The sequence below is a fragment of the Chaetodon trifascialis genome, chromosome 23, assembly GCF_039877785.1.
Source record: "Chaetodon trifascialis isolate fChaTrf1 chromosome 23, fChaTrf1.hap1, whole genome shotgun sequence".
In the NCBI taxonomy this organism is placed as follows: domain Eukaryota; kingdom Metazoa; phylum Chordata; class Actinopteri; order Chaetodontiformes; family Chaetodontidae; genus Chaetodon; species Chaetodon trifascialis.
The window spans coordinates 8042486-8057054 of NC_092078.1; the positions used below are offsets into that span (position 1 = coordinate 8042486).

A 14569-nucleotide genomic window follows, 5' to 3' on the forward strand; every position below is an offset into this window, starting at 1 on the left:
GATATTATACATTTTTAGTGTTTTAAAGCCCCCTGAGCCATTTTCACAGGGCCCGGAAATTCTAGCAGCAGCCCTGCTCGCACATGCAAAAACACACGTTTCACCTGCCACATCACATCATGCCAAGAAGCTGTGCAAAGTGCATCCTGTCATAAGACTGTATTATGAGAGGGAGCGGAACAATCAAGTAAAGAAAGGTCATAACACTGCTGGGAACAAGGCAAGTCCCCGGTGCTCCACTTGAGCTTTTCCGGAGTCTGAATTTTGTTCTGGTGTGAGCTGGTGGCTTTGGAGGCTGCCTTAAATGGGTCGGTGTGAGCCTGCAGAGCCCTAGTCTCAGCCTCCAGACCTGCAGCAGAACAGTAAGTCATAGTCCCTAATTATCTTATCTTACGTAAATAATGTGTTAAATTTGGCATTTGTGGTCATGTTAATGTGTCCTCTAGACTTTAAAATGTAGCAGGAACAAGTTAGATAAGTTCTATTTGAATATGATTGTGCATTTGGTGCAGCACCTAAACGCAGTGAATGAAATGTGCAATAGCAGCAGAATTTGGGGCTTCTTGTCAGTCAGTTGTCAATTGTGGTTTTGAATCATTTGGAGCAATAGGATGAATTGTGCTTGCAAATGAGGTCCATGCTTAAAATGTTATGACCTCTGAAATACAAGTTTTGTTTGCTTTGTATTAAATGTCTCAGATCTGGATACAGGGAAAAAATTAGAAATGTGGCTATAAAAAAAATAATGCAAGTGATGTAGAGAGCTTATTTTTATCGGTATGATGCCAGAGATGTTCCATGAAACGTTGGCCAAGGACTTGATGCATCTATAGGCTTGATTCCTCTTTTATGTGATCATAACTTAAAAGCATTAGGCTGAACTTCAGGTTAAGGTGACAGACACATTCCCTTCATCCGAGAAACGCTTTCTGCCGCTCGCTAAACACTGAGACTGAGAGAGGGCTGGAAATATATGGTTCAGCGTTTCCCCCTCACAAGAACAGCACAGTAATCAATTCCATTTAGTACAAATCCAATGCACTTAAACTTCCAGCGCGAATAACCAGAGGCTGCAGAGCAGAGGTACATTTATCGATAAAGCAATTAATTCAAACTCCTCTTCTCCTCTCCTTGTCCTCCTCCTCTGGGACTGCTGCTCCCCCGCCATTAGCAGCAGAGGAACCTCAGGTAGCCATTACTCGTAAAAGTAACGCATTACTTATAAAAAAGGGAGTCAATTTCTCTTCTCACAAACTGTCATGGAGCAGAAAGCTGTTTTAACACCTCTTGTGAAAGAAAATTACATTGGCAGAGGAAAACTGCCAAAGCGGGAACAGTAACATTAAGCTAATAAATGTTAGCTTAGCTCTGTTTCTGCTGATTTTAGCTAGCTCGTGGTATCCGAAATGGGGAAATTAGGAGAGAATAAGGTCAAATTTGGTGGAGAAAACCCTGAAAAGTAAAAATCTTTTAATTTTTTTAAACTTTTATATGGTTAACTTAACTTAATTTGACATTTGACTACCTGAATAACTACGGTATCAGTAATGAGGTATTTGCAATGTGGCACACAGCTACTTTGGCTTTGCTCATGACTGCGCAGAGACTGTAACGTCATTAACGACACCACACTGCTGACTTTGCGCTCCAGTGCAATTTTAATACGGACTGGGTGAGCACCAGTCTGCCCAACGGAGAGGAGAGAGACGGGGAGAAACATGAAGAGCACCTGACACCCCCGTCAAGCCAAACTGAGAAAGCCAGAGCACGCTCGGAATTACATATTTAGCTTTCAAAGTAAAAGCGCAAATTCTCGGGACAAGCTCGGTGAGTATATGGAGCTATAAGCTCTAAAAACACAATTTAGATAAAAAAAAGTATGTTGTTACTTCATACTAAAATGATCATTTGTCTCAAATTTTCACTTTAAAGCTTCTACAGCTTACAGGGTGAGGGTGTAGCCATGTGAACGCTTGAATCGGTGTTTTAATTTGAAAACGCCAGACGGTAGCCGCGCTTTTATTTTGTCTGGCTTCACACTCTCTCCGTGTCTCAGAGCTCGGTCGGCTCGTAGAGACAGCAGGATGCCAAGGGGAGCACTCCGGCACACGGCGTCCGTTTTACCGTCTCCCGGCGTCGTCTCTCGGCCACAGCAACTCTGATGGGCGTTTTTACCTTCCTTTTACCGTCCTCGACGCTTGGATATTTTCGGAAGCCACGAAATGAAGCGAATGAATGTGAGCAACAAGAAGTGTCCTGTTGTTGTGCCTGTCTCCAGCATCACTAGTAGTCAAGTCCTCTCCGTGGATGCGGTGCCCCAGTGATGTTTAGTTTCCAGAGGATTTTATTTAGTGTTCTGTAGTGGACTACCCAACTTTCCCCCGCTTTTTTGTTGTCTTTTTCGAGGTTTTCCGTCTTTGAAACAAAGATTTCAGGATAGACCAACTCCGGAAAACCAGCGACTTGACATCTGCTCCTGGCGGAATAACCATTGTTAGCGGTTATTCGCCTTTACAAGCATCTTTTCTGGGGTGGGAATACGACTGATGCTTGCCTTGCTCGTCTATTCGAGTTTGTATCGTCTCGTTCTGTTTGTCTGTTTGTCCCACAGTGGCATGAAAATTCATGAATGCGTCCAAGGACATGTATACAAATTACGCATGCACCATGACGGTAGTAGGCTGTGCGTAATATCCTATTATTATATCCCTACCACATGAATGCAATAACAAACATATTCAGTGTCATTACTGTGTTTGGAGAACATTTGGCAGATCCATCATAACTTGATTGGTGTGTGTGTGTGCGTAGCATGGGCGTTAGGACTATGGCAGTGGACTCACGCTGAAGTGTTTTATACGAGAAAACACCAAAATGAGAACAATTTCAAAGTCCTGTATTGATCAAAATGTAGAATGACATCGCCAGGATTTAAATCAATGCCTGTAAATGTGCTCAAAGTTAGCAGCAAATTAAAAGCCCATTCCACGCGGCTCCATGCCTTTGCCATAATTAACGCCCCGTGTGTGTGGATGGATCAGGACGCACGCACGCCTGTCCCATGTGCCCGCGTGTGCGCCCCTGGCCGCGCTAACATGCCCCTTCTGTGTGTGTGTCTGTGTGTGTGTGCGTGTGTACAGCCACGCTGGAAGTCGCCCCCCATGTGGCCGTCGGGAGTGGGGAGCAGGCAGCCCTGCCCGCGGGAGTCGGCGCTGCGCAGGGCGGCCATCAGCGGCAACATCAGCGCCCTGCCGCCGCACGGCGTCCCCACCGGCCGCAGCGTCCGGGTCTTCATCTGTTCCAACCCCGACGGTAAGAGTCAGCGTGATCAACCCCCCACCCCCCTCCTCTGCCAGTCCTGCACACTCCCCTCAAGCCTGCGGACCCTCAAATTACACAAGACAGGTTTTTTTTTTTTTTTTTTTAATGTTGTGACTCATTTTACAAATATGGAAATACATTACTAGTATTCTGCATCCACACTTCTTGGGCTTTTTAGGTTTCAGCTCAATTGCCTGCAGTGGAAATTAACACAGTTAAGTAGCACGGTTCAGAAGATCTAATTTGTGTGGACATTTCTTGAGGAATAATCATAAAACAATTTGTGGCTAAGCATCTTAAATGATAAGCATCTGCCACTTTCTAAGCATGTGATCTTGTCATCCAGTATCGATTTGACCCATTCTGAAGGAAAAGTCAGTTCTCGTGTTAAGGTGTCCTCTGTTGGCTTGGCATTGAGCTGCAACATTTAAAGGACCACTTGACATACTGGAAAACATCTTAAATTAGGTCACATCAGGCCATGTGATAACTTGACAAGAAACAAAGAAGGTGCATGATTTATTCCCCAACCAAAGCACAGATCGCTTTGGACGCAGAGTGCATGTGCGAGACGGTCGGGTCGTGAGGGAGACACCCAGTTGCAGCGCTGTATTTGAATATGCCCCGTGGGCTAAAGGGTAAAAATAGGCTCAGTAAAACTGGAGTAAACAAGGCAAGGGAAGTAGAGTAGGCTATGAGAGGGAGAGAGAAGGAGGCCATGCCAGGATTAAAAAGGGAGGTTGCTTTTGTCGATGCATCACTGTCATCTGCTTGCCCTCACTGAGCAAATTGCTGCGGACATCACCCGCCCACTCCCGCCAAAAATAAATAAATAAATAAAATAACGAGCTGACCTCAGATTATTGCACTGTTATGGCCTTCAGTCGAAGACAAAAAGTCTGGCACTGCTTCGCCACCTGTAGCTGACTCAGTCATTCAGACCGCTCCCGTCACAGCGGGAACGTAACGCTCCGATCTCCACGTGGATGGAAAAACAATGAGGGGGCTATTCCAAGGAGCTGTTTTCACACCGTCGGCACAAATAGAAAGAGACACATCTCAGCTGTGAAAGAGAGCTAATTATGCACTGCTGTTTCCAGTGAAGCGAGGTGCTGGCGTCTCGAGCCATATCCTAATAATGAAGCTGCAGCGGTTTGTCTCACGCTGCTGACTCCCCTCCACAAGTTCACCTTGATCGAGTTACATTTGTTTTGATCTTTTTTGGACTAGCAGTTCAATCCATTGCAGCATTCAGATTCAAACTGATCGCACAAGCTTCACAAGCAAAGTCTACCCTCCGGTTCAACGTGCACATGGAGAGATACAGTTATTCATGACTGTGACCCAGGTCTGCCCTCAATCCTGCTGCAGAGCCCGTTTCTCCATGTTCACTAGAGGGGGCTATCCATGCACAGGTTTTATGGCTTTCACCTGACTCCACATGTGCTGTGTAATGACATCCACGTTTTGATGGCGCCCAGTCACAATGAGAGGACAGCCCTCTGCTTCAGCATCACTCTTTTGGCATCTCCGTCCAGCATTTTAATTTAAAACCCCGCCACGGGCGTCCTGCTGTCGCCGAGCCGTGGGAGCCAGACAGGATCACCTTCGCCTTGACAAACTTCCCTTTTATAGCGGTGGACAAAATATACGCCACACATAACGATGTCGTTTCAGCATTTGTAATACCGGACGCGGGAAAGGTGCGATAATCCTGCCATCACAACAGTATAACTGCACTTTTCTTTTATTGTGTCTGTGTGACTGGGGGACCTCTCTGCTTTGATCTACAGTACCAAGAGTTTTATGTGCTTGGTTATAGCGTCGCTCGGCTGAATACACTGACCCTAATGCCCTTAATCAAAAGCCACAGACAGCCGCAACGCACCTCCACTGCTGTACTCTGCTGTCCTGTCCGTCTCGCCTGTAAATGGGCGTGACACTCAATTTTAACAACACCTGTAAAAGTACATTGTCCTCTCAGAGGATGTCATGGAAGAGAGGCCGGAGCGTGCACAGGTGTTGCAGAGTGTTTGCCAAAATGCGAGCCCAACTACTAATTTGAGTGGATTTACATCCTCCTTCCATGATGTTAATGAATCACTCAAGTTCTTGGCTGAGGTGGATGAATTTGTGTGTGTGGATCAATTAAAAGTCCCACTATCTGTTCTCGCCAGTCGCCAGACGGTAGCAGCAAACCAGAGAAGAGCCTGACGTGATTTATTTTTCTGCGTACTGTTTAGTCCATTATGCAGCCCGTCTCATCTGTCAATACGCATGCGAGCGTCCGTGCGTGTGCGCGTTCGTGGAGATCCATATAAGCATATCAAGACAACTCCATTACCTTGCTGCAGTCGCCTCGGGGGCTCTGGCACGGGTTGTTTGCGATAGGCAGCTATTTGTATGCAAGCTATCACTTAAGCTGTTTAAAGTTGATAAAAGCACGAGGCCTTAGGGATGCGATGCTTAAAATCATCTCCCCCTCCAACGCACCATCATCAAGGCAACAGTATGTCACCGCTGAGACCACTAATTACATTACATTTAACCCCACAATTATTCCCAGTGTTCAGATTTCCTCTGTTTGTCTTTTTCAGGCTGTTGTTGTCGTTTGCAGCTCAGATTTCGTTAATTCGCTGTTCTTCTTCCTTCAGAAATATCCCCCCTCTCCCCAATCATCCACTTTTTGGAATCGAGTCTGGTGAGAGAGAACAAAGGAGAGAGTGGGAGGGATGGCAGGGAGGATGACTTGTGGAGAGAGTGTGTCAAGGGTGGCTTTTGTTTAATAAATTGCTTCTCAGGGGCTGGAGAGTGCCAGATTTTTTGGACGAGGCCGGCCCCGTTCTGCGGCATCGTGGAGTTCATGACGCATGATAGCGAGCTTATTTCTCCACCTCCTGCGTCGTCCTCTGCCTCCGTTCTTTTCCCCAAAGGGAGACTAGTTTGGCAGCAGCCTTTACTGACCTCTCTCTGAGTTTTCCAGAGTGCTGTGGAGCAATTCTGCACCCCCAGGACATCGTTCTGACAAATTCAGCAGTTGCCCTCTCGCACTCATCCGACTCCCCGGGTGTTCAGAGCATTTTATGGAACACGCTGTAAAAGCATTTCATCAGGGAGCGACGGCGATGAGAGCAAGCAGCCCGCGAGATACACCTGAGTCAAACTCCGCAATGATTATCCACTCATAACCAACATAATTAAACTCGAGAAAACCAGTGTTGTCTGCAAGTGGTTTAGAAGTAATGGGAATTTTATTTTATGTGCACATGAAGGACGCTGCCGAGGGAGAGTTAGAGGGCTGATAATTGAGATTTCAGCCCTGTAATTTCCTAACAATGTTTTATTCAGCGTCTTCTTCTTGGAAGGTGTATTCATTTTGGGAGCCTCTGTCTATTTTTGGCCACATCTAAAATCATCTTGAGCCGATGCGGTAATGCTTGAAGCCTCGCCAAAAACCGTCTCTTCACTGTCTTCGTTAGTTTGGAGCATCAAAATGTCAATGCATCAAAGGTGTTGTCTGGATATCTTTGCTTCCAGCTGCGCGTTTTATTCATCAACCTCTTCAGAAATGTATCTGTCCATTCTCTAATTTGCAGATTCAGACTGTAAAAAGACAAATTGACGAATTTCCCAAAACTGAGGAGTTGCTGCTTCACTTAAAAAAAAAAAAAAATCACATGAATATTTAAGACATCTCCCACAGTTAAAGTCTTCTTTGAACACAATACTGTTTCTCTTCATTTCTCTCAATCCAACCACAGCAAGGACACGAGGACAGAGAGAAGGATTGCAAGCAAAGATTAATCAGCGGGAAAAGAAAAGTTTCCGAGATTAAAACGAAATAAAATGTGACGTCTACACAGCTCAACAGTTTCTCGAAACCAGTAAGCTAACCTCCTCTCAGTTTGTGTACACCAACCAAAACCAGAAGGTAGGTGGGAGTAGTTCACTAGGGGCCCGACATTTGGGTGTCCCCACCCAAAATTCTCTGTTTTCAGCTCAAACTGTGGGAAGACATCTCATCTGTTATGTCTGACGGCTGATTGGAGCACCGGACTGCCCTGAGGACATGCAGCGTCCGTGGTTTACCTCCATCTTTAACTCAGAGGAGAGTCTCTGCGATCTTGACAATGATGTCATCATCGCTTCCTATAATTGGGCTGTGAAGCGTTCAGGGCATAAATGTGCGCATTTCACGTCAAAGTCCCTGAAAGCCCCGCGAGTGGCTTTTGAGGCAACAGCTGCCAGCACAGATGTTACCCAGAGAACTTTATGTTGGGTAGACGAACACTTGTTCTGCATTCGGATCAATCACAGTGTAGGTGACTGGCAGAGAGGTGGGGGAGGACCCCATCACTGGCATGCCCTGCTGTATCAGCATGCTGTTGGTGATGGTGGCACCGTCACCTCCAGTGGATTCTCTGCATCCTGAGTCAGTGGTTTCCAGCTAACCTGTAGGGCCTCCCCGTGCTCAGGACACGCAGGAACATCTGGCCTTTATGGATGGCTGATCTCCACCGCCGCCGCCGCAATTTGCCTTTAGCATCTTCCAGGTCATTCGGTATCGATTTGCTCACTGACTGTGCGTTTGCATCATTGCGGTTCAGGTTGAGATCTGCACACTGAGAGAGTTTCGGAAGTTTTTGGGCAGCAGTGGTCTGAGAGGGAAAGAAGAAATGTTTTGCTTCGCTCTATCGATGCTTTACGTTGCTTTGCATTCGATGAGACGAGTGAGCGAACAACATGCTGCAGGTTTGCGGCTGAATTTGAACTCAAGCTGCAACAAAAGAGTCTTTTTCTTATCAGTTGATCAGTTTATTATCGCTATTAATCAATTAATTGTTTAGCCTGTTCCCACAGTCATTCCTAGTTGGTTTTCAGTGGTATTTTTGTGTCCTGCAGTCCAAAACGTTCACATCTGAGAAGCTGGAACCAGATTTCTGTTTGATAAATGACTGAAACGACAAATCAGTTATCAAAACTGTCTCAGTGCTAATCTGAAAATTTACTCGGAGCGGTGGTTCTCAAGCTTTTTTGCTTGTGGCGTCTTGAATTTTGACGTTATTTCTGGATCTACCGACCTCTCTTCACAGTTTGCATACAAACAGTTTTCAGTTTTCTCAGATTATTTCCATTTCACAATTAATTTTAGGAGGGCAGAACAGATATAACCACCTTTTTTATAGCAGAAGCACAGTTTGGAAATAACCAGCACTAATTTTGGGGACCACTGCGCTAGAAAGATGCTCATCTTTACGTGTTTGAGCTGCTGTGTGTTGTCCATACACAACTTTGGGTGGTTTTCTTCAATTGGTTTTTGATTGGGCTGCATGATATAGTAAAACAAATGATAGTTATTTTGACAGATACGAATATTTCAATATGACTCATGATTTGTTTGTTGGGGTCTGGACCAAACAAACATATTTGGAGGCCTGTGCTTTGGATGTTGCACTCGGCCATATTGAGATTTTAATAATACTTCGATTCGCTGTTCAGCCCTGGATTTGTACCTCCACTCCGTTCCAATGAAGGTGAGAGGAATTTCCTTTGTGATGTCTTTCTGGAGGCAGATATATCTAAACCTGGTGATCTCACACACACACACACACACACACTGTACATCAACATGGGCGACCGCTCTTGTCACAGCGTTGTTCTATTTGCGAAGACACTCGTCTTGTGGATTCGCTCGCTCTCCCTCACTGTCTTTTAATCACAGATCTCTCAGCAGTTGTGCATACTAAGTGGCTCTGGAGTGTCAGTCGGCGTAGCTTGATGAGAGAGTGATTGCTTTGTCAGTCGTGTTGATGAGACTCCGAGAGGGCAGCTGTGGACCGGCCACTGTCTGGAGGAATGAAGGTGAAGCACTGTAACTAACATCACTACATATATAATGCTGCAATGCTTTTGGTCTGTTATCCAGAGATACTTGAGCGCTTCTGAGACGATTTGTTGTCATTAATCAAGTTGAAATGGCAAACAAGCCCAAGTTGCAGTTGTTTCATTCCACCGTGCATTGAATATCTTTCAGTTCGGACGATTGGTTGGACGAAACAAGCAATATGACGACGCCATGTTCAAATTCTGATGGGCTGTTTTCACCGTTTCACATGTTAAGGACTAAAGAAGAAGCAGGAAAATTTGGCCGCATCTCTTTGTACACCTGACCACCCATGAGTTCCCCAAGGATGAGGGAGGAGGAGGGGAAGGGAAAAGAGAGAGCTGACAGGACGTATCTGAAAGTAGAGCCGGGTTGGTCGTCACCACTGAAATAAACAGATTGGAAAATTAGAGGGAAGGACACACACAGCGAGAAAGGGGGCGCATGGAACATCCAGCCTTTGTTCCTTCGCATGTGGGTGTGTACGCAGCAGACACACACATACGTCAGGCTGCCATAACTCATCATCATCCCACAAAAAAAAGGAGAGAGAGAGAGAGAGAGGGATGGAGAGAGAGGCGTCTCGCTGTTATCAGCACAATACAAACAACAACACAGTTTAGTCTGTCAGGTCACAAGCAGACACACAACAGCAAGACGCAGACTTCACTCGTTTTCCACCTTTCAGCACTTCCCAAACGCATAACACACGAACCCACGTCCACACACGCCGCTATCTCTGCGTTCATGACGTCACCGGTGATCTTCGCCGTTTATCGCGCTGCAACGTCTCTCTGATGGAATGAGACCGCAGCTCCACTGATGCAGCAGCTGCCATTTATTCCATTTGCATACCATTACAGCCGTTTTTGATTTGACATTTTGCTCGCGTAGCTGTGGGCGGATACATGTACGGTCACGGCCCAGAGCCTTACTAAAGATAGATGAGAGGCAAGATACGTCAGACTAAATTTGCGGGCTCTTCTACTCGCGGTGCGTGTGACACGGTTAGCGGCTGTTTGCGCGCCGGGCCGCCGTGCGTGTTCATGTGCAAGTCAGCTTCTTGGTCACACGGGGCCTCTCTGTCGGGCATGTTCTGTTTTTAACTATCCGTCCACACCCTTCAGAAAAAGAGGGGGAGGAAGAGACTGGGCCTGTCCGAATAAATTACAGTAACCATTTGGAAGACAGTGAAAAAGAGAGGAGAGGAGGAAAGAAAGTGGGACACAACAACAAGCCGTGGGCAGTCACTCTGTGACACTCTGACTGTCCAATGTGATCACTGCCTTGGTGAGGCTGGATAATCCCACATTCTTCAACAGTGTGTGTCCGCACGGCCTCTTCTAGGTAATCTTCATGGGTGTGAGAAGGCTGCATGTTTACAAGCTGTGGACACACACGCTGACAGGGTGCTGATGATGATATTGGAAGATGTCATGTCAGAGGTGAGACGATTAGTGAAAACTAGCAATTTGAAGACGTCACCTTGAGGTTAGGGGCAGATTTCACAGTCTTCTGATGCTTTATAGACAAAAGGACCAATCGGTTAATGATCATCTGATCAATAATCATTAGTCAAGGCCTGAAATGAGATTGGATTGAGTTGTTTTGTCGAGGTGTATAGTTGTAATATGTTTCCAGCGGTGTTCAAACCCAAGAAATATGCCTTTTTATTTATTCTATTCATCTGTCGCTGTTGGGCGGCACAGTGACGCAGAAGGTAGTGCGCGTGCCTCACAGCAAGAAGGTGACCGGTTCGATCCCCGGGTCGGGCGGGGTGAAGTTTACATGTTCTTCCCGTGCATGCGTGGGTTCTTTCCAGCAACTCCGGCTTCCTCCCACAGACCAAAAACATGCTCATTAGGTTAATTGGTGACTCTAAATTGTCCTTAGGTGTGAGCGTGAGCGTGAATGGTTGTGTGTCTCTATATGTTGCCCTGCAATCGGCTGGCGACCGGTCCAGGGTGTACCCCGCCTCTCGCCCAATGACAGCTAGGACAGGCTCCAGCCCCTCGCAACCCCGAAAAGGGATAGTCAGGCATAGACAATGGATGGATGGATGGACCTGTCGCTGCAACTTCTGGGGAAACATGGGAAACACTAGATCCGAGGAGAGAGGTGGGAGAACGTGATTCACAGCTGTCCTCAGATGACTCCAGAAACTGCTGTTATGACAGCCAGGACCACCCAAGTGATATTAGTGACCCTGATAATGATGGATGGATGGATGGATGGATGAGGGGCAAAAGGTTTTAAAGTTTCTACAACCAAGTGCAGTCGCTCTCAATTCATCTGCGATTGTGTTTGAGTTTTCTTCAGAAAAGCTGAAATTTGGGGCAAATAATTTACTTTAGTGGCTTTGTTCCTCGTCTGTTGAATGAATGTATAAAAAGGCTGAACTGTGGTCAAACCTAGGCTGCTTTTTGAAATGCGTTGAGTGTGGAGGGTTTTCGATGTGCTAGCAGACGAGTTCTGCTTCCAATCTTTCTGCTGTGCTTAGTTAAGCTAAGCTAAGCTAAGCTAAGCTAATCACTTCCTGGCTCTACCTCTGTATTATGTCTTTCATTTCCTCCCTTTAATCAAACTGGCCATGTAAATGAGCCTTTAGCTATCATCTGCTCGTTGCTCTGCTCCTGTCTCCCTTTTCTGCATGTTATTTTAACACTTTAACACGTCCTCTGTCTTTTGTCTCCAGACACCGAGGCGGAGAGGAACGCGCTGAAGGAGCACGTCTACCCCAAACTTCGAGACTTCTGCAGGGAGAACTATGGGATTGAATTCCAGGTAACAGGCTGCGTTCCCTTTTTTCTACCTTCCCTTTTCCTTTGATTTATTCCCTTTCTGTCTTACCTGCCTCCCGCTCAAGGGGGGCTGTAACTTCCAGAGATGTAGATTGCTGGTCCTGACTGTTAAGTGCCTCCAAATCTACACCGTGGCTTACAGAGCCGGCCGTACCTGGAGGGGCCCTGAGAGCAGCGTGAGGGGTCCTGTCCCTTTAAGCGGACAGAAGGCCAGCAGAGATAAGGTTTCCATCAGTGAACGCTGGCACAAATCTCGCTGTGGATAAGGCGGCGTGATGCGAGGGCTTTCCCTTTGTTGTTGTCGGAGAATCAGCGCATTCTCCCCGCGGTGTCCACTGATCGGCGTCATTTGCATTGCAAATCAGCATCAGTGTACACGGAAAGATTGCTATCAGAGGTTTGTTTGTTTAACAAATCCAGGAGAGCCCTCCGGTCATGGGGGGAGATTTCTGCAATAGATTGTTCCTGGAAGGATTTGAGGAGATTTGATTCCGATGGGGGGACTTGTGACCCCTGAATTGTTGCGCAAAGCTGGAGTCAGCTGGGTGTCGGCAGCTAATTCTCATTTCATGCTAAGAATGTTTGGTAAACAGCTCCGAGCGCATGCTATCTAAAAGGTGTTACAACAAGACTTAGCACAATGGTGTTTAGAATTCCTCGCCTGCATGCACGGGTCCTTGTAACAGTGGGCTAATTGGAGGACTTGGAAGGTTTTGAAGTACTGATGTGTGATTGGGGTCATTTTACATCCAAAGAAAACCATAAATATTCTTTCTTGCTGTGCACAAGTTGGGTTGGATTCAGTAATTTGTGCAGTTTGTTACATTTGAATGCATCACTGCTGTTTTTCCGTGAAGTCTGGCCACACACGTACGAGCTAGCGCCGGGCCACCGTGCCGTAAACATCATGCACATCCTCAGAAATTTGAATTCAGAAGCGATAACTGATACCAAATCTTAGCTCTTTTTAATCTGTTGTTGTTTATAAAATCTACTCTGAAATGGTTTTTGTGAGGAGACGAGCCAGCCGCTGAACGGGATGAATCATTTGTCATTCGGCGTATGGCTCCAAAGCCAATGTTCCTGCCCACCGTCGACGGATTCTCCACAGGCTTGATGCGCTTATTATTACAACCATCAATTATATAAAGTCAAAGGGTCAAAGACGCCGCAACCAGACGGAAAGATCTGACAAATGTCCCTGCGTGCCATCGAGAAGTGCAAGATGATGCGAGAAAAGCCAGGCGGAGACGTTTTGGCTCCGGTATCCGTGGCCACGTGTCTGTCTGGTGATTCAGCTCGCTGTGACGAAGCGTGAGCTGAAATGATTATGCAGAAGGCCTGGGAGTTAATACTATGACTCACTTACTCTGCACTCCCTCCTCCTCCTCCTACATCCCAAACCCCCCCACTCCTCATCCTCACCCACGCAATGTGAGAATTGGCACCTTGGCTTAAAGCACAGTTTACTGGAGCTGGAGAGTGACTTGCACTGGTGCGTGCGAATCTCAACGTGTGAAATCACGAACCACGTCTACGTGCGGGGTCTTTGCAGCCTCGCTCTTCTTCTGCTTGCGTTTTTGCTTTGATTCTGGAATGCATGTTGCGATCCTGCCTCCCCTTTCACACACGCTCGCTCCGTCTCGCGCACACATCCGCTGGCACACACTGACACACATATGCCAAGCTTATGAAACCCGATTCTCCCCGGTCCCTCATCACTTGACTCAGTTTCCAACCAGAACGCTCCCTTAAGAGGATGCAGAGGGATCGCGGGAGACGGAGAGAGGGATAGAGGGAGGACGAGGGCGCGGAAATCCAGCCCAGGGGCCGAGGGCTGCGTCCTCATTCAGTCAGTGCACGGCAGCGCCGAGAGGGGTAGCAGGGGCGGTGGGGGGGTTCAGCCTCTGTGATCCCTTTTTACCATTTCTGTCCCCCGTGTTTCCTGCTCTCCCTGTCTTTCATCACTCATTTGCATCCGTTCTTTTTGTAAATTCACAATAGAGACACACAGGAAGATGCAGCGAGGAAGCAATGGCAAAGATGCACGTGAGGATCAGGGTCAGCGAAGGTTTCAGCCATGCGACGTTGCTGCTGGTGCGTGTGAGGTTTGGCTGCCTCTAATACGGCTCCGCTCTGTGGAAACTAAACATTCAACCATACGGTGTTATTGATGAGACGCTGATCAATGGATTTCATGCTTGCAGCTGAGTTTTTGGACGCTCAAATATCTGATTTATTTATTACAGTGTGGTGGCCCAGCGGGACCAAGCACAGTTGGTTATCAGGCCTTTATTCACTGTCTGAGCTGATGATGGTGGGTCTTGTCGTGCTGATGCAGATCTTGGATCTAATTTGGTTTAGTTTTTGGTTTCGATCTCACATTAGCTGTTTAGCTCTGCTCTCAGGATTCAAACGGGTACTTCTCCTTCAGGTGGTGATATGAGTTTGTGTTATTCATAATTTCAGATATATCACCTATGGCAGGCCCAAATAGTTTCCCTTCTGGGCGTTAATTAAGTTGTATGGTGGAGATGTGCAGCTGAAAAGACATCGAAGTATC

The 14569-nt window shown here is 46.8% G+C and overlaps 1 protein-coding gene across 2 annotated transcripts in view; it reads left to right on the forward strand.

Annotated features, from left to right (window-relative positions):
• Nucleotides 1–2196: 2196 nt before the first annotated feature.
• The window catches only part of LOC139351649 (NACHT and WD repeat domain-containing protein 2), a 40751-nt gene continuing 28378 nt past the window's right edge, over nucleotides 2197–14569 (forward strand). Inside the window, exons 1-3 of one of the 2 annotated variants that reach the window (XM_070993633.1) lie at nucleotides 2197–2237; nucleotides 3141–3312; nucleotides 11901–11989. In XM_070993633.1, coding sequence (XP_070849734.1) covers nucleotides 2223–2237; nucleotides 3141–3312; nucleotides 11901–11989 — 276 coding nt within the window. In that variant the 5' untranslated portion in view covers nucleotides 2197–2222. Of the gene's footprint in view, nucleotides 2238–2434; nucleotides 2532–3140; nucleotides 3313–11900; nucleotides 11990–14569 lie in introns of those variants that run through there. The other variant, XM_070993634.1, reaches the window with a different exon arrangement.